Raw genomic sequence first — 23,203 nt, 5'->3', positions numbered from 1 at the left:
AAAAAGTAATACATTATACTTCATTTCAGGCTGAAAGGTACATTTACGGTAAAAAACGTCAGTATCCCTAACATGCAGACATTAAGAATGTCGGCTTGCATCTCGACAAGGAGCAATAGTTTTCATCTCTGAAGCGTTACAATCAAAAAAAAAATTCAATCAAATTTTTTACTAAGCATAATAGTATACAGCATTTTTTGACAAAGTCTTTGAAAATGCAAGGTAATATGGGCTAAAACGACAAAGTAGTAATATTAAAGTACTAAGTAACAAGTTTTATAGTGTTATGGAATTTTCTCCTAACAAATGGTGCTACAATTAGAAATGTATTGCTCTGTGTGTGTGTGTGTGTGTGTGTGTGTGTGTGGGCGTGTGTGTGTCAATCATTCTTGGCTCCATAAACATTAATATATTATTGATAATACAACAATCCCAAAAAATATCAACTATAAAAACCATATGATAAAAGGAGCCTTGGTAGTAACAAAATGAAGCTATACAGTTACATGTAATGTAGAGTTTATGAAAACAGTCTGGTGCATTGGATAGAGCTAAAGCAGTTCATATATACAGTGCAAAAAGTGCTACAGTGGTTTCATTATGCTAGCTGGTGCATTATAAATAAGCTAAAATAGTACACTTTACCCACTGAAGTCATAATACCAAAAGCATTTTACAGTATTCTTTTAATATGATAAATTCAATAAACGTTTGTCTGATGGCTGTTTTTCCTATTTAATATTGATTTTACATTAAAGATACACTATTGTATTATTTCTTTCTGAATACAGACACATATGGAATATGAATTGAAAAACAAATTTTGACAAACGCAACAAGAGCATGGTGGGGAGAATAAGTGGAGAATGGCTTTAAAACAAGAAAAGATAATAGAAGAAAACATCATACATACAATCCAGTTATACTCAAAGTGTTATTTCTACATATTCTTAATTGTAAAGGCACAGGAAAAATATTCAAAACATCCAGAGAAATACATGAAACTATCCAGTGTTTAATTTTACCTCTGCAGTGTGCGTAAATAAATGCAACTCCTCCTCAGCTTTATGACTGAGCCATTAAAAATGAATTTTCATAGCTGAAGCAGCATTTGAGTTGCCTCTGAGCGGAGATGTAGGCCATAATATTAAAGAAATGATTTGGCATGCAACTGAAATGATTTATGCCTTTTATTGCCTTACCAGCATTCTGTCCGGTTAGCAATTACAGTGTAAGCTATTCCAGTGTTTCTTAAAATAAAGTCAGTGTTGGACTTGTTGCATTCGCTATCAGATGCTAAGAGCTGTCAGTGTTTCTGCATGTTCAGTTCCAGTGAATTGTTTACTTTGTTTACCAGTCTTATCGCATGTCTTCCAGTGAATCTGCTGAAATGATTTTGACTTGTATGCCTTCATTTTTGGAACAAGAATAATTTCTGTGTCATAGTATGCATATGCATGAAATAATGTAACAATTTTATGTTTCACTCAATGTCACAATTGAGACAGCAATACTGCACAGTAATACCTTCTCTGTACAGTGTTTAGTCAGATGCTGCATGACGAGAAAGTCGACTGCCTCCCGGGGGGGGGGGGCAGGATTTTGCCAGTGTGCACTACTGAGGTACAGTATATCTTCAGTGAGAATTGTAACAATTCACTGAGGCCTTCAGCAGAGGGCCAATGATCTTCTTTCCAGTGTATAAAAATATTAAAAAGTGTTTTTGCTTTTAGTCGACAGTGATTTCCTCGTACTTAGAGATTCTTTGTATTAAAAAAAAGAAAGAAATGCGTGCTGCATTTACTGTAGCTCAGCCTGGACTTCATTTAGAAACTTGAATTTTGCTAAAAAGTAATTCTGGCTTGTATTAAGTATGGACTTTGTGATCAGTTAACAGTGACACAACACAGTCGTCAATTGTGATTTAAAGCAATTTCAGTGACAGAAAAAAAACAGTGTTTCAAACTCCAGTCATCACAGCAAAAAGAGATGTCCTAATGCATATCCATGTGGAGGATAACAGTAACAGGGACAGTGGTATATAGTTTGTTTTGTAGGAATATCTTTAAAAATAGCGTACAATAATAAGACAAAATCCTATCCTATAACATCTTACAAATGAAACCACAAATGTGGTGTATTGTAAAAACACTGGGACACATCTTCCTTCTCACACACAGCTGCTTTGAAAGATAAAATGGTAGTCAGAGTATGATGAGGTGTCTCCTGTGGCACATCTCGTCTCACTCTGTCAATGGAAAGCACATGGAGACACAACATGTAGGAATCAATCATTGTGTTAATTTAAACTATTTTTAAACTAAGTACTATAACAATTGAGATCAACAACACACAAGAACCACGCAGCATCTGAAAGACTCTCATTTTAGAAGCCAAGTTTACTTACAGACAGGGAGACACGGAAGTGATAGGTGATGTCCTGGAAGGACAGCATGGACACTGACCAAAGGTGATGAGTCCCCTTAGAAAAAAGTATGCAGAATATATTGAGTCAGTAAGTAAGTCATTTGAATAATAATAATAATAATAATAATAATAATATTGCTAGTTTAACATAGTTATAGTGGTACAATATGAAAAAGAAGGAAAGGTTTTGATTATATGATAGATCATGATTCTCATTATGTACCTTTGTTGATGTACTCTGTCCCCCATAGAGTTCTGTCTCTGTGTGGTTGGGGCATAAACGTCCCTTGGTGGCTCCACATTGTCGTACCCACACACTGTTCGTGGACCTGCGATGAATTAAATATGCTTGCTGTCTCTTTGGCTTACACTTGAAATGTTGTATTTTAGTCACACAGGTTTTACTTTGTTTATATCAGCTGAACCGCTGTGCACTGACTACAATAGTCTTGGTAAGCTAGTTTAGCAATTATTGGAAATAATTAATTGGACGTGTATCGATTAAAACCTCTTCTCTAGTCTCTATTTTACAAGTAATTACTGACAAATTGCATGGCTCAGGACAGGAAACCTTTGGAAATGATGGACCTGTAAAGGTAAGCATTGCAACTGCATGCATGCAGTTATGTAGATAGTATGTAGTGTCTATACTCACGTCATGTGCAAAGTGATTTGTGAGATGGAGGAATTTCTTTTTCCATGGAGTGATACCGTATAGCTAGAGTCAACATAGAGATAAATAGCATCAGCATTAAGACCTGAATTTAAACTGTAATTGTGTAGCAACTGAGCTATCCCGGCGCCCGGTTTGATGACTTTTTATCATTATTATGTGAAATACATGCTATGGCCTTCACAATCCCCAGATCTCAACCCAACTAAACCCCTTTGGAAAGCTTTGGACCGAGAAGTAATATAGCACTCTCCACTACCATCATAAAAACACCAAATTAGGGAAAATCTTTTGAAAAAATAGTGTTCATCCCTCCAGTAGAGTTCACAGACTTGCCAAGGGGCATTGAAGCTGTTGTGACTGCTCGTGGACCGTCTCCGTACTAGCACACTTTATGTTGCTTTTTTAAAAAAATATGTCACCAATCTATACAATGTCAACTCAATCCTAACTTTTAAGTATATACCTGCAGCTTTCTGGTGTTGCACAACTTTGTGTTGTGATCTCTTGGTTTGTCTCCACGATATGTAGACTAGTCAGAGAGGGAGCTGACTTTCCTCCTGCAAAAATAAGAAAAGCTGCACTATGAGCACCGTACCCATACTGTAGAATTCTGTTGAATAATATGTAGATAAGCTTTGTTTGCTGTTGTCAAACACATGGCTTAACTGTGTTTGTATACTGCATATTATATGTGTGAAGAAAGTGCCATGTCTGGGCTGTGTTTGTGGATTTACCCTTTGTGTGTAGGCTGCGTTGTCTGCGTGGCACTGACGGCTGACCTGGGGGCAGACGGTTGGTAGCTCCCACTCCGTCCAGGTCTGTAGGTGCAGGCCTTTTAGCCTTGGCAAAGTACAAAGGTGCTGAGGTGTGACTCAGACGGTTTCTATTGCGGCCATCCTTGTCCATTGGTCTGGACTTGGCCTTTTTGATCATAGTTCCTGGTGTGGGAACCAGGCTGCCTAAATCTAGAAAAGGAAGATTTTTATCCTGCATCAAAGAAGAATATACACTGCAGGAAAACATGTCATATTTCTTGCTTACTTACCTGGTGTGGATTGGTTGTTATTCAATATCAAATCTATAGCTGATTGGTTGCTTATGGCTGTAGTTGAACACAAGCTGCAGTATTTGTAAGAGAATGAGAGAAAGGTGACAGATCTGAGTTAGCCTGTTGGTTTCTGTGGTTTTTAAAACTACCAAACTTAGCCAGGTGGTCAGTTACTCCACTCACTTGGTGCAGGGGTGGTGGACAGTGGGGTATATGGACTCCTACGTGAGGATCCCAGTGCAGCTCTGGACCTGCACCAATCAGATGGCAGTACAGGAAGTCAAGAGCATGCTTTCAGTAAAATAATGATCCATTTCAAACTCAATTACTTTTACGGTGTAAAGATATGTGACTCATAATCTCCTTTCAGACAGGGAAAAGGAAACACCCAACTAAGCAATCAAAGATAAGGCCGAAAGAGTGGATCAGAAAATGAAACAATGAAATAGCAAGAAAGGCAGGTACCATGGGCAGACAGGTGGACAGAAAGTTACTGTGGCAGTGAAGATGGGCATCCAAGAGATGTAGAAAACACAGGGAGGAGCATAGCTACAGAAAGCAGGAACAGATAATATAGAAAGACATTAATGGAGGAGAGATTGATTTCTTTTACTATAAAGCTTAAGCGTCTCTTTCACTCAAAAGCACATACCCATCTTTCTCTGTGACGTCTCCTCTATGGTGAAGAGTTAACACATAAAGGACGGACATGGAAATGACACTGTTTGGGAACAAATAAAGATCATGTCACTACTGCACGCAGATGAAGCTGATTTTTTTGTTTACCTACCACTTCCCTCCCCAAACACATTTTGGTTAGTCTAACCTGAAGGCCATGACAATGACCAGAGCCAGAATGGCTCCCTGCATGAACCTCTGGCTGATGCAGCCTTGATCTGGAGCCGAATTCTGCAATAACAACACACAGATAATATTAAAGTTGCAATCAGAATCAGAATCAGAAAAGGATTTATTGCCAAGTAAGGTGAGTAACACAAGACATTTGCCTCGGTGATTGGTGCATACATAAACAAACAAATTAATATGAAATAAACAATATATACAAAAAGTGTAGAATCCTGCTTTTCACTTATAACACAGTTTAAGTACATAATTATCACCACAGACCTTGCTCCCAGGTTTGACTGTCTTCTTCCTGAGTGGGCCACTTCCTGTTCTGCTGAAATAACTCCCTGATTGGCTACATGGGTAAGAAAAACAAAAATAATCAATTGTTTTCTAATCTTACAAGATTCTTTAACACACACCCTAAAGCTTAAATATAGGCGACTTCTGCTCATTGCTCTCACCTGACAGTACTTCCACTCACGGTGCTCTTCATGCTGTCAAGACGACGTAGCTTGGCCAGTTTTCGGCTCCAGCGCTCCAGTTCATCTATACGAGTCTCCAGGTTGTCTGTGAGCTTACACAGCTCCTTCACCGCTCCCACGTTCTCCATGAAGATAAGGTCCTTTGAAATAAGAGGGAGAGCTGATAGTGTGTACGGAAGGGATGTCTGTGTGCACTGTATGTTTATGTGTTACTTTCATTACCTTGTTGACCACTAACAGGTTGGGGATAGTTTCTCCATTGGCGCACACCACATCACCGCCCTCCTTCACTGCTTCAGGCAAGATTTGCTGAACCTCTTGAGCGATCACTCCTGCAGGAGAATATAACAAGTGCTGAAGTGAAAAACAGCAGTGAAAGCATGATTGCAGATACAGATACATAACACACTTGCACAACAACGCACATGGAGCAAAATACAGATCAAATATTAAGACATTAAGATGACAACATGATTTACAGCGTACAAAGAAATGAGATGATTGATGCAATAATTGAAATTCGTTATTCATGAAGTTGTTACCAGTCTCTGCAGTGTTCTCTATGCCCACGGTGGCAGCAAACTCAGGCTTGTATTGATAATGGACAAGCCTCATCTGAGAAATCCGTTTCAAATTGTCTGTGGTGTTGACCTACACACAGACAGAATGACAATGATGTCCATGCAGATGGTATGAAAACATAACGTTCCTGTTACAGATAAAAATGCTTAAATCAAAAACAACGAAAAGACAAAACTCAGAGTTCAATTGCACTTGGATGCATTTGGATGACATGATTCATGATGACAAGCATACGAGGCACACAATGACACACTGAAACACACACACACGCACACACACGCACAAACACGCCCATATACATTCAGAGTGTCATCCTGACCTCCTGGACATTTTCTTTGGCCCTGATGTCAGACGGGTGTACCAGAGAGCCCATGACCTTCAGGTTGCCATGGACAACAAGTGCTTCATCCGGCCGGTCGGTGTTGATGCCGACTCTCCCGTGGTGGTAGACTGAGTCTGGCAGTTGGCCACGCTGCCACAGCACCTCGCTGTCGCTTTCAAACTGGCCTGGGTTGGATGCCTGTAGAGAGACAAAGGAGAAGGTGCACAGGCAAACAGTATTTTAGATGTTTCTAAAAATAAATGCCAAAAAAAAAAAAATCCAAATAATTACAATGTTTTTTAAGGAAAAGTTGGACATTTTGAAAAACATGCTTATTTGCTTTCTTGCTGAGAGTTAAATTAGAAGATCAATACCAGTCTTCCAGACAACCCGTAGAGACTCCAGGCAGTGCTCTGCACAGCTCCCAGTTAAGAAATAGTCTAACACAGCCTTTCTCAAACTATGTTGCTTGCCCGCGCAGGAATGCCTGTTGTGCTGCAGGACCCCCCACAAAAAAATCAAATAACTGTTGCCGACAGAGCTGCGCCAAAGACAGAGATGTTGTGGGTTGAATAAAGCAGGTGTCTCCTTCTATTTAGGCAACTCCATTGGTGTCGCCAGGTTCCTTTTTTCCAGGGCCTAGAATGTTTTGACTGTAGCCAAGAATGTAATTTTAAATGTAAGTAATTCAAAGTTTAAGTGCGCAATAAGTTCCTGCGAAGTGACTTTTACAGTCTTTTACAGTCTTTTACAGTTTACAGTAAAAGTTTACAGTTTACTCTGCTATGGGCATGCTGCGGCAGAAGTATCACGTTCATGCTCCATGTATTTCTGCCATGAGCAGAAACCTTTCTGAAACAAGTGTGCTACTAAAGTCCAGGAGTTTATAAATTCTTTAAAATAAATTGATCATTTACATGAATAACTCCCAAATGTACATACTGTATAAAGAGGTTACTTCCCCCAAAAAGATTTAAAAGAAGGGGGAAGCGTAAATCATGCCTACAGGTGTTGGTCAGCAGAGATAACATTAAATTAGACAAGTTGATCTACAGCAGAATAAATAGTTGAAAGCAATACAGAATGCATGGGAGCCTTTACATAAACACATTTCCAGCATGCATTAATGGATTAAAAGGTACAAATGGGTGCGTAAAAATTCACCAGAATGCGGTAAAATGAGTGTTCAATGCTTAAAATCTTCTATGGGACGACCCCCAGACCCCCCACATTGTCTCCTCACAAAATCTTGAAACAAAACTTATGCCTTTGGGTTGCCAAGCCAGCTGTGATTAGTCCAGATGTTTGTGCCATCTCCCCATGGTGGCCTATACTGGCAAACGTTGGGCTGCTATAGTGCATCTCTAACTTCTGTGTATCTATAACTGTTAATAAATAAATACATGTTTAATATAGGCCTAATGAACAAATATTCTTTCTTTACCTGAAAAACTGCATAAGTGGGCCCCAGAGGATGAGGGCCAAACATTACTGGGCTTTGGCACAACATTTTTTAAGAAAGGCCCTAACACATAACCCCTGCAAAACACAGGTTATTGTTTTTACACTTTTTTTGTTTTTGTAAGCTTTAGAGGTGCTGGTAAGCATATTTCGTTGTTTTTGTTTTGTTGGACTAAGACAGGCTAGCTGTTTCCCCGTTTTCAGTCTTCATGCTAAGCTAAGCTAATCAGCATCTGCTTCCAGCCACATATTATCATACAGATATAAGACAAGAAAGGTGTATTACCCAAAACGTGGAACTATTGCATTAAAGCAAGCCTAACTTTATAGCTTAGTCTGTGTTTAAATGTTATGAGTTAATAAAATGATTCACCAATGTAGCTAAAAGTAAACAATTGTGTAGCTTTCAAATAGTTCTAATACTTCTTAAGCTCATGCAAGTTAACTAAACACTATGATTACATGTTTTAGACATCTGGGGTATGTACAATGACCTTGCTGTGCAGTGAAAATAATGTAAAGCTGACATTTTAAAGATACACGTATTTCATAGCCCAGCTTACTGCATCTATTAGATTGCATAATAAGTGTGCTGGGGATTACAGCCACATAGATAAAAGGAATGGAAAGACAGAGACTGTAGAAGATGTTGAGATCTACACAGTGATGTTGAAGTGCAGAAAGTTATGTAAAGTAGACCAAAGGTGTCACATTCACAAGGGATATGATTGTTGTAGGAGGTAGACAGACATGGCCAGACGTTACCCTGACGATGATCCTCTCGGATGCTTGGGCAGCCACAGTGTAGCTCTGACTGTGGGACTGAGCATGCAGCGCCACCACCAGCATAAAATACCTGTGAGGACAAAAACATCAGGAGTAGATTTGACTACTGGAGCTATAACGGGATCATAGTGAATCAAATGTTTACATGTGATGACATGTTGTTCACCTCTGGTCAGGGTTTGGCTTGCCCTTCTTCCTCATGTTATTTGCAGTGGTCTCGCTGAAGTGGAGCCTCCCCACTGTGACCTTTGTGACCTGCTCTGAGGGCAGGGTAACCCTGGGAGAAACAAAACACAACGTGTTATTCAAAGAAATGTTTACAGCTGTATACTGTTCCGTGAACCTTTCCATTAAAGTGTTCTTACTCACATCACTGGCTTGAAAGGTCTCTTGCTACGGTCAGACTGTGACTGCTCCACACTGATAGACTGATTGACAGCCTCCACCTGTCAATGAAAAGAGAAATAAAATGTATACTTAATGCTGTAGAGTTAATTATCAAAGTTGATGCCATGTACACTATTGTGCCTCTGCAAACCTTTACGCCGTTGAGTTTGAGATAGAAACAGTCAATGGGCTGCAGGCCATCACTTGTCTTGATGTACTTGGGATCTCCCAGCATGCCTACGTATACTGTGACCTGGAAATGATTCTTCTTCTGGCAAACAAAAGCATCATCAGCCAAGGAGAAGTTGAAGCCCTTGTCAGCATCAACACGGTAGGTTGGCATTGGACTGAAGACAGGGAAAGAGATTGTGACATTTGAATAATGTGAATAGAAGGCTCATATTTGTAAGAAAAGTGGAAAAACTGCTGCATACTGCAGAGTTTTGCCATTGTTATCACCAGGGGGAGACTCTTGACTGTATTACAGGGGTCTCCACCATTATTTTAGGTCCAAGCCCTTAGAGAGATGTGAACAGAGAAAATGTAACATATGTAATTTCGTAAAGAAATGGGCAACATTTTATAATGTATGTGTTGAGCTAATACGGAGATGGTGACTGACACCCCTATTATATTCTTGTGATGCTGACATAAAATCAAGCCATTTTTTATGTAAAAAAAGTCTCCTCATTGGTAGAGACCCCTGCATAGGCTAACGGGCTTTAGTAGTTTTGCCATTCTTTTATGACACTGAGGACTGGGATTGTCTGATAGACTTAATAAATCTAATTTAAAACCCTCAAAAACACACTGTGCCATAAACTAAAAGTTGTGATGGGCAAGTAGATGGCTTTGATTACATATCTGAAAGGTCTTGTGAGTTCATTTCAGCCTTCCTCCCTATCCATAGCTTTTTTTTCTTCTATTTTGGTATTGCAAAAGCACAAGTAGGTGCACACTAATTTCTCCCTTTACCCCCTCCTCACGTTGTCTTCCTAAGCCGAAACCCTGCACTCGTTAACTCCCCCGCAAAGCTCACCTCTGAGGAATTTGTAGACCTCTGCAACCCTGCTATTCCATTGCCACTCCCGCTATATACTTTGAATTATCCATTTAAACAATTATAACTTCTTTAATATTGGGCTCTGCAGAGTGCTTTCAGCCTTTTCTTCACAAAATAAAGACTTCAAGATGTACAGACATGCCAAAATAAATTCCACCCACAGCTCTTTGCAGTTTGCGTCATACAGTGGTGTCCACTTGTTCTGCTGGTGAGGCTGCCACTTAATGCACTGATAGTTTGGGTCCAGGTAGGAGTTGTCTGAATCCTGCATTAATCCTGTGACAAACAGATCAGCAATTAAAGCAAGACAGAAAAATGCAATGAATGTCCGCAACTGTTCTGTAAAAGTCATTATCTGTGCAAGAGTTAAAGGGTAGGTAAGAGCAGGTGAGCATGAGGTAGAGTTTGTGAGGAAGAGAAGAAAGATGCCTGCCTACCTGGTTCTTGTTTGATGATACCTGTGAGGATTTGGGAATTGAGGGTGCTGTTGGGAGAGTCAGAGTGCTTCCTCTTCTTGGCCTGGTGAACAGGGATGCTGCTGTGTGAGAAGATGGAAACACAGTCAAAAGTCACACATCATTCCTTTTGCTCCTTATAAACTGGACACCACAACCCTCCCTCCCTCTCTCCTGTATATCATCATGACTTACTCCTGCCCCTGTGGATGCTGCAGTAGCTGATGGAGCATCTGAGTTTGCTGCATGTCTCCACTTCCGCTTGTGGCTGGACCAATGGGATACTGTGATATCATTGACTCAGGCTTCAGGTACATGTCCCGATGCATGCTGGGATAGTGCCCGTGTGGTGGGAGGGGTGGCGTTGGAGTCATGTGACACATGTTCTCTGGTGTCATGGTCCGGATCATGTGAGGATCTAAAAGACACAACGGTGAATAATAACAACAACAACGTCTACATGATTATGCATACTATACTATACTATACTATATGGTACATTTGATCACACACAGAATGCAGCTTTTTCTTCTCAAGACTGATCTGTCCATTCTGCATTTCAGACTGCATTTTATTCTACTTCCCTCTAACCTTAGCTAAAGGTATTTCCATTGTTTCTTTCTGGTGAACTGGAGGGATGCCCATCAGATAACACTGTTCCACACCTTCTCACCAACAAGCAAGACCAATGGAGGTGTGTGAGTGTATAGAAGTACATATGACTTTGAGTACTGTTGTTGTTCAACTTGTGTGTTGAAACAGGTCAAACATATGCTGGCTCATTCTTTGTGGAAACACTTGAAATGAAAACTTGTAAAGCTGAGTTCAAATGTGTTTATTTCAGTTGATAAAATCAATTTTCAGAACAAATTATGTAAACTCCTGATTAATAAATGACATATGCACGCGGTATTCAATATATTGATTGGATTGCACATGAACTTCTTTTTGTCTTAATGCTCCGTTTAAATACAACAATGTGATGAGTAACAGATATTGATTTGACCGTGACCCACATACACCTTGAATACTTGAATACAGTGGCTTTCTCTGACTCTGTGTCAAGTGCAGTCTACAGATTAAAGCACCATGTTTGTTATATGTTCTACTTTAGTGTGCTCTTTGTCAAATTCTATATACACATTTTTGCAGGGAGAGGAAAAAGATGTGTTACTTACCATTCACCTGCTGTGGAGAGTACGGCTCTGAGCTGGAGTCTGGGGGGGACTCAGGTAGTGTCCTGAAAAAAAACAGAAGGCAGTAGATGTTACATTCACAAAAACACTAATGTTTGACTTTTAAATCATAAAAATTAAAATACCATCCTTGAAGTTGGGAAGCCTTCCCTTTTATATTGTTCTTTTTTCTAAACTGCCATTATATGTGAGGGAGAAACTCTCTTTTGGGAACAGAGTGTGTAGAGGTTCTTTACACAGGATTGTGTGCGTCAGGACTTCTTTGCAGGATGTAATTTGACTCTTTCTCTGTTATCAGTCTCCCTCCCCCTCTTGAGCAGCTAGTTTTTTATTTGTACAAATGTAGCATGTATTGATTGCATAATGCGCCTGTAGTAGTGTTTTGTGTTTATTGTTGCATGCTTCCAAAAATATACTGCTTCATCTGCTGCCACTTCTGCTTTATTTCATGTTTAAAATTTGAGTGTTTCAGCATCTTCAACATTTCTTGAACATTCCTAAGTATCAGCTTGTGCTATACTTTATCCTACTTATACCTCTACTCATCCACCTCCTTGGTATTGTGCTTACCCTGGAGCGTAGTGGCCCCTGTGCTCTGGCTTGATGTGAGCCTGCTGCTGTTGTGGCTGCTGCTGGTGTTGCTGCTGCTGTCCCAGGCAGAGGTAGTTGTGTCGGAGGCCCAGGGATGGACCTGGGGGGTAGGCGTTCTGACAGTTAGGAGGCCCAGGCGGAGGGGCTCCTTGGCGCAGTGGAATAGGGGGGCTCACACCACACACCAACCCCCCAGAGGAGGACACTCCTGCCTGGGGAGATGAGTAATTTGGTCCTGGGGTGCTGTGGACCTCTGAGAAACAGCTGAGAGAAAGAAGAAGAAGAAGAAGAAGAAGAAGAAGAAGAAGAAGAAGAAGAAGAAGAAGAAGAAGAAGAAGAAGAAGAAGAAAGGGATTAGCCTTATCAGAAAAAAACAAATTCCTTTGTAACGACATGATCTGATTTGGTTGGTGTATGTTGTTTTGACATTGCTGGGTTGGTTTAGAGTCCCTACTGACATGTCAGTGCTATCGTCCTCCTTGCTGATGTACTCTTCCAGGATACTTGTGTCGATGTTGGCTGGCTCCAGAGAACTGATAATATCATGACCTGTGGTGAAGGGAGGGTGGGGAACACAGAGGGGAGATGGAGAGCATCTGGGAATTAGCAATGTGAATCTTTCAGCAACTCCACACACTGCCACACTAGCTCTAGTTTTAACACAATGTTGTAGGAATCTATCTATCTATCTAATAAGATATTTTAACTCATTATCATTTATAGCTATTTTTGCATACTCCTGATTACAATGTATCAATGCATTTTTATTAGGAAAATTCACAACCTTTTGCTGAACACAATCAAGAACACAAAAAAAGAAGAGCTCTGCTTTCTGAGAATTTAAAGATTAATGTAACAGGAGTGACCAACAATCTAAATATGTGTTAGTCAATATTACAGATCACATACTGATGATTCAGTGCCTCTAATTGCTTATACATGAAGTCTAGAATCCTTCCAGTTGATGGTTTCTATTTTGTACCTCAGCTGCCTTTCCCCATTAAAAAAAAAGAATCACAGTAATAATCAACTAGAATTTAAAAATTAACTTACTAACCGTGTTACTAAACTAGATTGTATAGTCCCCATTTTCTATGTTCACTACAATTGAAATCTATGATAAAGATTTTGCTTTATCCCATTGTGTGTGCCATGTTTTAAAATACTTTTATAAAATATATATATTAGTAATTTCATGATTCCTAATGCTCCCTTTACTTCACCCCAGGGTCATTTTCACCCTTTGATAGCCAAAGCCTCACAAATCCCAAACACATGACCCCACTTAATCTTTAAAACTCCAACATGCAGAACAAGCACTCACTTATGCATATATTTAGAATAGATTAAAGGACTTTTTTTGTATAAACCAGCCTCCTCCATTGCACCCAGGGCATTAAAATCAAATGTTACATGAGTGAAAGTGATGCATTTTCTTTAAAGCTGTCACTAGTTGTCCCACACTGTAGATGCTGGAAACAGAGTGCGTATGATAGAGGAGAGGGGGAGCAGGACGGAGGGGGTGAAGCAGAGGGTAAGGACCTGGTATATAGTGGGTGGGCAGGCAACCCCAGTCTCCCTCTCTCACACACACACACACACACACCACACACACACACACACACACACCACACACACAACACACACACACACACACACACTTTCTCTGATAGATTAAGCAGCTACTCAGTTGGGAATGCAAGGAATTTTTGTGTTACCATTGGAAAAAAATCTCTTCCCTCTTTTCTATCTTCCACTTCACTTTTCATCAGAACCCCAACAAAAATGTCACTTATTAGTTTTATAGTCACAGTTTCTCTTCTTACCCTCGCCACACATTGCCGTTCACCACAAATGATTTATCTCATGAATAATATATGCTTCATCCCATCGAAGTGCAGAGCTGAAGCATGAACATCTTACAACCTTCAGTTACTAAACCCACAAACCAAACCACTTGTCTCCAACCAATTAAATCAAGAACACCCCATAGTATATTGTTTACTATTATAATTGTCATGTTACCATGTTTTTGGAGAAAACTGTGTTTATACTGACTAATTTTCTTGGCTGGATAGAAACAGATGGTTAATGTCTCTTAATACGTGCCAGTGCAAGGGGAGAAAAGCAGTATGGTTCCCCTTAAATAAGATCCAGATGTGCACCCCACCCAAATAGGCGGTAAATTTAAGCTGGCAGGCCTGATAACGAAAAAGAGAGGGATGGAGGGAGAGGGGAGGGTAGATAGATGGAGCTTGACGAGAGCAGGGGCAAGAAAGACAGAATAAAAGTTTGATGTCCAAGGATGGAATGGTAGAGGGAAACCCCTACAAGAAAGACTGAGAAGAGTAAATGAAACAGGGCTGTAATAAAGTGTCCATGAGAAGTTCAAGAACGAGCGCAGTTAAGTTGAAGTCAAGAGTAGTATTTCAAGACCCTGATCAAAAATCAAGTCCTCTACCAAAACCCAGTTGTGTATAATCAACAATTTTATACTATTTTATATACTACTATTATGTATAATAATGTTTTGCTATGAACTATATACATACAGGGGCTAGAATAAGTTTACATACAAATGCTAAAGTTGATTAAAAAGAGGAATGAAAAAACATCTTTTGGAAAGTGATGTTAATGCTTTAATTCAAAATGTTTTGGAAAATCCGACCTTTTAAGGACACTTTCAACTGTTAAATGTTAAATTCCCATAGAGGCCGGCACATTTTTTATTTTCAAAAGCAAGTTATTTCATGGATCCAGGATACTATGCATCCTGACAAAGTTACCTTGGCCTTTGGAAATAAAAAAAAACCCTATCATCACATACCCTTCACCATACCTAGAGATTGGCATGGTTTTATTTCAGTTAGCTTGATAGCTGGTTTGATTTGCATTGAGAGATTAACTTATGGAAAGTTGTCCATACCTATCTCGAGGGGAGCTGAAGATTTGACTGATAATTTTCAGCAATCGCCCCTTCATCAAGTGACCTCTTTCACATTGTCACATCATTTTCACGTTGAAATTTGATACATTGTCATAGCACAAAATATTGTTTACGGCCACTTCAATTGCACTGAACCTTTCAAAGATTGGCGCATGAGAAAATACATTTTTCAGATGCCAATGTTAAACCTTTAAATATTTCTCTAAATTACTTTCCAGTGGGACAACCGTAGCATTTAAACTTAACGGTTAACACTTTCTGCATACAGATAAGAATACATTGTAGTTATCTGTTTGCAAAAAGTGTTAAGACTATATTGTAGTTGCACAATGAAGCACAAAAATCAATGGTAATTGTTAGTTGTAGTCTCATTTATCCACCTGCATGAACTCCAATGTGTAGGGCATGTCACTGCATATAATTTAATAAAGTTATATAATTAACTACTGAACTGTAAAAAGCAAAGTCAGGTAAGTTGATCACTGTGTGGTGGCAAATTTTACACTAAAACGAGGTAACAAAACGGTGGATATATTTCAGAATAGACAGTGAAATCTTTGGTAAGAAGTGTTTAAAAAATAAAATTATATATATAAAAATCCAAAGCCTAACAAACCTACAAAGGCAAGGCATAAAGATAGCATTTTTTTCTAAGTTTCTCATAACTTTTCTGCTGATGAACATGTTCGCTAACAGATACAGTACGTTTGGTGCCTCTTGAAGATACTTTCACCATTGTAACAATCAACAAATCAAACAAGAGAGTTTTTGCCACTTGTAAGGATTGTAGTAAAGTTATGGGAAAGGCTGTCATTAAATGCTATTCTTGTGTGGGTAAAGAATAATAGAAAGATAAATTAAGTAACCGTAACCTCTGAATTACTGAATCAGTTAAGTTTGAATTGCTGTGAACTGGATGTGTAAATGCCCCCGCCCTCTATGTTTTCTCTGTCCAGCTGTGTTTAACAAGGAACAGTGAAATGATTGTCAGTCCAACTTCGATACAGACTGGCCTTTTGAGAGATTACGGGCTGAGAGGCGAGTGTGTGTGTGTGTGTATGTCTGTAGGCATACGCGTGCATGTGTGTGTTTGTTTGTTTGTGTATGTGTGTTTATGCCACCATTTCAATGCCTGGGTTGTCAGCAGTAATAATCTAAAATGAACACAAACAGAGGACCAAGTGTTCGAGTACCCATTAAACATGATTTGCCTTATATCATTCAATCAAATTAACAGCTTTTCCTTACAATCTTCTGTTAAAAATAGTAGCATATAACTTGATTATCTTCCTGTAGAGTTGTGTAAGCTATTACTAAGACCACAGACATGCAAGATAATTCATTTGAAGGAACATTAAAGCTAAACAAAACTTAAAGATGTTTTGCGTCCAAATGAGATTTGTAAATGCTTACATGTGTGTTAATAATTAAACACTTTCAGAGGAGGAACAAAGTCCATCTGATTACCAACAGCTAGACCAGAATGAACTTGGCTGCACATACCGTATATGCAAATATTGTACAGACAGTGAACACACTTTCTAAGATATTTAACATCAAATTACATACTGATTCAATAAAAATAAAAGCTATTTAAAAAGCTTTACAACTAACATTAAAACAGCTGTTTGTATCGAATTATTTAACGTTTTATATGACAGCTAGATATCTACAATAAATTATCAGGTGCTATTAGTCCTACATCTTAATGCACTTATGGATTTTTATTTTCACAAAAATCTGCAAAAAAAAAAAAACCTGTCAGATCTCATTAATGCCAATATGATGAATGTACACAAGCAATCTATCACTTGTTCTACAAGATGCTGCACAGTCTATGAATACAGGGACTGTGGCTCCAATGTACAATTTAACAGACATACAGACAAAAACAGTTAAAAAAAAAAAAGAAATGTGTCAAATCTACACTAGAAAGTGTTAGACAGCTCTGACATAGAGTTATAGACCGTCTCAATTTGTTTACAAGACAGGGTTAAACTGGTAAAAGAGTGAAAAGCATCACTATGACACAGATATTAATTAAGAAGTGAATACAAACACAAAGCCGCTCCTCAGGTAGGGACTAATAAATCACAGCTAAAGAGAAGCAGAGCGGACAGAGCGGCAGAGTACCTGCGCGTAGCCAAAGCATGTTGATGTCCTTGAGATGAAAGCACCTGAAACAGAAGATGAGAAGAACAATTCCTCTCTAATTTTTCACATGTTTCCCTACTCGGGCTGAAAGACTTTCTTCTGTAGACCTGAGAGTTGCAGATCAGAGTTACAAATGTGTGTGTGTGTGTGTGTGTGTGTGTGTGTGTGTGTGTGTGTGTGTGTGTGGTCTGGCGTGCATGCCTATGTGTAAAAGCATATGTGTGCGAGTGTGTGTGAGAAAGGCTCGGAGAGTGTAATGAGGATTATTCCTCAGTCATGAGAAAGGGCTGTACCAGGCTACCACACACAGCCCTAGTCGCACACAAGCACTGGTCGCACCGATGGACCTGGCTCAGGAGATTATAGGAGTGACAAGGCCGTGGCCGGGACACGGAGGAAGGCTGGAAAAAAAACACAAAACACTGCGACACTGAGTTTGAGGGCCAGCACTACACAGAATTACAGAGCACAGCGAGAGAGAGAAGATGCAAGAAGATGAAGAATACACAGAGGAGGTAACAGAATCTAAAGAAGATGTAGAGTAACATGAAGAAGAAGAAGAAGAAGAGAAGAAGAAGAAAAGAAGAAGAAGAAGAAGATTAGTATATGATAATGTTCAGAATTTAGAATTCAGTCATGTAGATGAATAAATAACTGTTTTTTAAACCGTATACCACAGGATGACATTCAGGACGCAGACAAACCCTCTTGCACTCTAATACTGCAGTCCAAGTTTTTTCCCTATAACAACCTTTCTTTAAGTTATAACAGATACACACATGAACACACATAAAAATAAGAATGCATCTCCTGAAGTCCAGTTCAACCACAAACAACATGCACCGGCTGAGGATTACTCAGTTGGCAGTCAGCACTGATGGGAGTGAGGCACAACAATGAAAAATAAAACCTACTTGTAAGCACTGTAAGCCTGGCTGCTCAAAAACAATACATTCCTCTAACTGCAATTAATTGCTAAACCTTAAACCATTAAAAACGTCCAAACTTCGCTCTGTTTCACACAGGTTTTCCAAGAAGGACGACGGCCTTCCCATCCATGATATATAACTACTACTGTGGGAGTACAGCGGGACTTAATAGGAATTTTGATATAGTAACATGTTTGATGAGTTCATCGTTTAAGGGCAATATGGAGCAAGAAGGTGAATAATTCACATTCAGACTCAGATGGTTAGGAAAGGATATTGCTCATTTTCAAAATATAGCTTTTCTGCCACATTAGCAGCAGCTGTATGTTCTGTGGACAGTGCTGTTCACCACCGTCGCCCCGAGAATGACGTACCTTAACAAATAAAACAGGGTTCAATTTCCACTCTTGGATCCATTATCCAAAATGTTTGGAATCCTCTTCACCCAGTTATTCAATGACAATTGTTGAACTGTTCTAGATGGACTGTATATACATTTACATAATGCCTTTGTTCATTATGACAAGCAACAACGTTAGTCTGTTTGCACTATTAAAGGCTGCAAATCCCTCAGTGAACTCAGGTCCCCATTTCCAACCCAATGACTATTTTAACTACGTAACTATTGGATGGATTGCCATGACATTTTGTACAGATATTCATGTTCCCCAGAGGGTGAATCCTACTGTCTTAGTTGATTCCTTGATGTTTCCATCTAGTGCCAATGTTGAGGTAAAATGTTTCTGAGGCTATTAAATGAATTGCCATGAAAATTGGTACAGACATTTATGCCTACATCCCGACGAATTGTAACAGCTTCGGTGGCAATTGACATCTAGCGCCACCATCAAGTCATTACTTTGTCCAAGACTTTAGTTTTATGTTAATTACGTATGAATTACATTTGCTCAGCCTCAACTGTAGTTTCTTTTGTTCTAAATTAGAAAATGTCATTATGCTAACATTCTAAGCTAAGATGTTGAACATGATAAACAGAAACTAAAGCATGATTAGCATTACCATTGTGAGCATGTTAGCATCCTGACTACAGCTAAAACAATGGATTGATCAATCCATTAACTGATGTTCAGGAAATTAATCCGCAACTATTTTAATAATTATCAAGAGTATTTTTTTGTAGCAAAGCTGCCAAAATAAATCAGTTCGAGTTTCTCATTTGTGATGAGGTGTCTTTGTCTTATGTGGTTGTGACCTGCATATCTTTGGGTATTGGACTGTTGGTTGGACAAAACAAGACATTTGAAAGTTTCAGTGGAGGGAACTGTTATAAACTAAAAAATAAATCAAGAAAATTATTAGCAGATTCATTTAAAGGGAAAATAATTGTTAGTTGCAACCCTATTTCTAATGTTAGCATTTAACTCAAAGCTCTGCTGTGCATACAGTAAGTACAGCCTTACAGAGCTGCTACCGTGGCTATCGGTGCTTATTCTAGTTCATGTACTGTAAAGCAGTCAAATGTCAACCGGCTCCACATTTATTGCAGAGGCAAAAACTATTTGGCTGCATACATAATCTTCAAAACCTTGTACATGAATGTTTCAATTCCAATGCGTTTGGTCTTCAGGACATGCTGAAAATGTAGCACAGGCCGCGTGGGTCATCGTTTAATCAAGTGTTTGGTTGACTTAGGATGGGGCATTACTTGAAGTAACATAACACAACATCTATAAATGTCATGGTCCTTTTATGTGCAAACATGGTTCTACGACTGAGCGACTGTTTGTTGTCTAAAGTGAGTCAGAGAGGAGAAGGTCAAGTTTTGGGGGAGGTTGGGGGTTTAACTGGGTTTCTCTCAACAGGCCAGTCTCTCTCCATCCTGAGTCTGCACTATCTCACCTCCTCACCCTGTCTGCTCACTGTCACTCTAATGGAATCAGAGAGAGAGAGAGAGAGCGCCTGGGGAAGGCCAAATACTCGAGGAGAAACACCAGTCTCACCTCATTGTGTTTAAACAGTCACCAGGGCAATGCCAGGAATGTACACTGTGCATTAGTGTGAATGTATACATATTTCACTAATCCTATTAAAACACAGTTTACCAGTGCCAGAATCCATTATAGTGTGTGGTGTGTGTGTGTGTGTGTGTGTGTGTGTGTGTGTGTGTGTGTGCGTGTGCGTGTGTGTGTGTGTGTGTGTGTGTGTGTGTGTACGCTTCTGTATAACTGCGTGTCTCTTTCAGATAAAGGGCAAGATGAACATGGACACTAATTATCTAATATATCAAATTGAAGGCTTATTGATGTTACTTTCTGTCACCAATTTAAATTCAAGGTTGATTACCAAAGGGCCTGATTCCGAGATCTGAGAGAGATATAATTAGGAGTTTGATATCACTAGTGTTAGTTAAGAAAAACAAACAAGTTAAATCAGAAAATAAGCATCTGAGATGGCACTTCCACGTATACTTCTCATGGACAAGATGACATTTTAGTCTAAGCTAAAAGTGGCTGAAATAAAGCCAAAGTAAGAACATCTCTTTTACTCCCAAAGCAAGAATGTAAACACACTAAATTCCTGTCAGACTGGCAAGGAACCTTTGACAGTCATGGATGGCTGTGTATATTTAAGTCAACATTCTGTGTATACTATAATCAAGTGTTAAGTCACTCTACAGATAACTTATTATACATAAACCACAATATGTTTTATGTGCACTTGACTTCTGGAACATTTGACATTAAGTTTCTTGAAAAAAAAAAAAAGAAGACATGAATTTTGTGGCAAGCTGAAAGTCACAGAGCATAGTTAAAAACTCTTTACACAAATGTGACAAAATGTAATTGTCTTGCTTGTGATTTTTGAAAATAATTGCAGAAATAAATTCAGAAAGGGATTATTATTCTCAAATTGTTACAGAGTAAATGAACGCAATTCAGTCAATATCAATGTGTAAGTCAACACACACACCCAAGATGTAGGCTATGAGAAAAGGGGTTGGTAAATTAGGAATGTAATACAGGACAAGCCAAAAAACTATTTTTGAACATGTTGAAAAAAGTTTATTTAACTTATTAATTAAAGTTATAGTATATGATATTGAATCTTCATCAAGATGATTTTAAGGGGCATACTTATAAATTGGTGCTTTTCTGAACTAATTTTGGATCTATTCATGGTCGTTTGCCTTTTGATGAGCCACATTACATCACCGGTTGAAATCACATTGCTCATGTCTGCCTCCAATACACACATCGTGCCACAGCACCCTTGCAAAACACACCATTTATCTTGACTTAAATTCCTACACCCTTCCAACTCTCAACCCCACCCTCCTCCACCTCGTTTTTATTTTTTAGAAATCTCCCTTTAACTTGATCTGTTACCCATCACCAGCACTTTTGCTCCCTGCACCCGTTAAACCTCCTGACTTCTTACATTTTTAGTTTTTAAGAGGAACAGGAAAGGTGAAAACCAAGTGCACTGCACATTGTAGGCTATTTGGGAAACAGCTCTTACTGTGATGTTAACCACCTGCCATGTGTGCGTCAGAATAGCTTTGTGACACTGAAGTTAAACTATAGGCTACAATATTAGTAGGCCCACAACCAGGTAAAACTAGATTTGACAAGAGCTTACACTTCAACACATTTAGTTTTGTTCTTCGTCACTAAAACAAATAGCCTAATGTCAAAGTGATTGTAAAAGTCATCTTTTCCGCTCCTGGCTACTATTTATGTTCTGTAGTCTACAATGAGTTTTAATACCGAATTGTATTGGTAAATATATGTCATAATCAGACATTCTTACCTTCAAAAAATCTCTGTAACGCTTCTGTTTCATCTACCACGTCCATCCTAGCGGGTCCCACATAAAAAATCCATTAAAGTCCCCCCCTGTCCGAACGAAATTAATTCGGATCGGGGAAACTTTCAAACGCACATCACGGACTCCAGATTATTTTCTTAGTGACGACTTCTTGTTTTAGTTCACATAAATCCAACACTTCAAGCGGAGAACTTCTTTCTCCTGTTCAACAACTTGGCACTGGATTGACGTCCTTCAGCCAAACGCCTCCAATGACGTTAAGGTAGGCTACAACTTTAAAACTATAGACTTAATTAAGGTGCCAACAAAAATCCGCAGGCTATATGAACAACGTTAAAAATGTTGCGTTCAGGCGCACCTTCATTTCAGCTCCCACAAGTAGGGTCGAAATACATCTTTAAAAAAAAATACCATCAGTCTGTGGAAAAATCGACAGGAAAGTGTTTCAAAATAAAATACAAATGTTTATAAAAGTTGACTAAATTTGACTAAGAAGTCTGTTCTGTTGGTTCTCTACCTCCTTCGCCTCTCCCTCTCAAACAGGATGTGTGCAGCACAGACTCGGAGGAGAGGAGCTGAGGCAGGTGAGGGATGTGCGCCAGGCTGCTGCAAATATCCCCGGACCAAAAAAATGAATTTTAGGACGCGTGTGTCTCTGTGAGACTCCACAATTGTTTTAAAGTTATCTTACATTTTCTTTTTAAACAATGTCATTTACCTAATATAAACCCCTCGTATAAAGAGTTGCGAATAATTTGTCGATTGATTGGTCATCTAAAGAAAATGAATCAGCAACTATTGATAATCAAACAAGCACGAATGCCTGAACTTTGCTGGCTGTTCGTTAGTAGGCTTAAATTAAATTTGAAAACATCCCCTTGGGCTCTTTGATGGGCGTTTTTAATGATCAGCAATCCATAATATAATCCATAATTTAAATAATTGTAAATTGCAGCCCCACATGGATGAGACAAATGGCTTGATTTTTCAAACAAATATATTTTTCCTTTTGCCCAGAAGAGGGATCCCTCCTCTGTTGCTCCTCCTCCTGAGGTTTCT

The 23,203-nt window shown here is 39.1% G+C and overlaps 1 protein-coding gene across 2 annotated transcripts; it reads right to left on the bottom strand.

The window, feature by feature from the left end:
• Positions 1 to 251: 251 nt before the first annotated feature.
• On the bottom strand, positions 252 to 22,771 carry myrf (myelin regulatory factor). Of its 2 annotated transcripts, XM_032522228.1 has the most exons (27): positions 22,127 to 22,771; positions 12,784 to 12,874; positions 12,305 to 12,589; positions 11,717 to 11,778; positions 10,734 to 10,956; positions 10,521 to 10,621; positions 10,245 to 10,359; positions 9,172 to 9,367; positions 9,003 to 9,079; positions 8,800 to 8,910; positions 8,598 to 8,703; positions 6,384 to 6,584; positions 6,025 to 6,133; positions 5,705 to 5,814; positions 5,462 to 5,622; positions 5,280 to 5,352; positions 4,978 to 5,060; positions 4,804 to 4,872; positions 4,617 to 4,700; positions 4,331 to 4,402; positions 4,149 to 4,222; positions 3,838 to 4,068; positions 3,567 to 3,660; positions 3,083 to 3,145; positions 2,651 to 2,756; positions 2,408 to 2,482; positions 252 to 2,248 (listed from the first exon to the last, which is right to left on the bottom strand). In XM_032522228.1, the coding sequence occupies exons 1-27, from the start codon at positions 22,170 to 22,172 to the stop codon at positions 2,171 to 2,173; spliced, it is 3,096 nt and encodes a 1,031-aa protein (XP_032378119.1). In that variant the 5' UTR covers positions 22,173 to 22,771; the 3' UTR covers positions 252 to 2,170. The 2 variants fall into 2 exon arrangements, with proteins under 2 accessions (XP_032378119.1, XP_032378118.1); XM_032522227.1 differs by lacking the exons at positions 252 to 2,248; positions 2,408 to 2,482; positions 2,651 to 2,756; ... (3 more) ...; positions 4,149 to 4,222; positions 4,617 to 4,700 and having other exon boundaries at positions 4,303 to 4,402; positions 8,613 to 8,703; positions 22,127 to 22,769.
• Positions 22,772 to 23,203: the final 432 nt, after the last annotated feature.

The sequence above is a fragment of the Etheostoma spectabile genome, chromosome 8 (genome assembly GCF_008692095.1).
Source record: "Etheostoma spectabile isolate EspeVRDwgs_2016 chromosome 8, UIUC_Espe_1.0, whole genome shotgun sequence".
Lineage (NCBI taxonomy): Eukaryota > Metazoa > Chordata > Actinopteri > Perciformes > Percidae > Etheostoma > Etheostoma spectabile.
The sequence above is the reverse complement of the archived record's forward strand: the minus strand, read 5'-3'. Positions and strand labels throughout refer to the sequence as shown.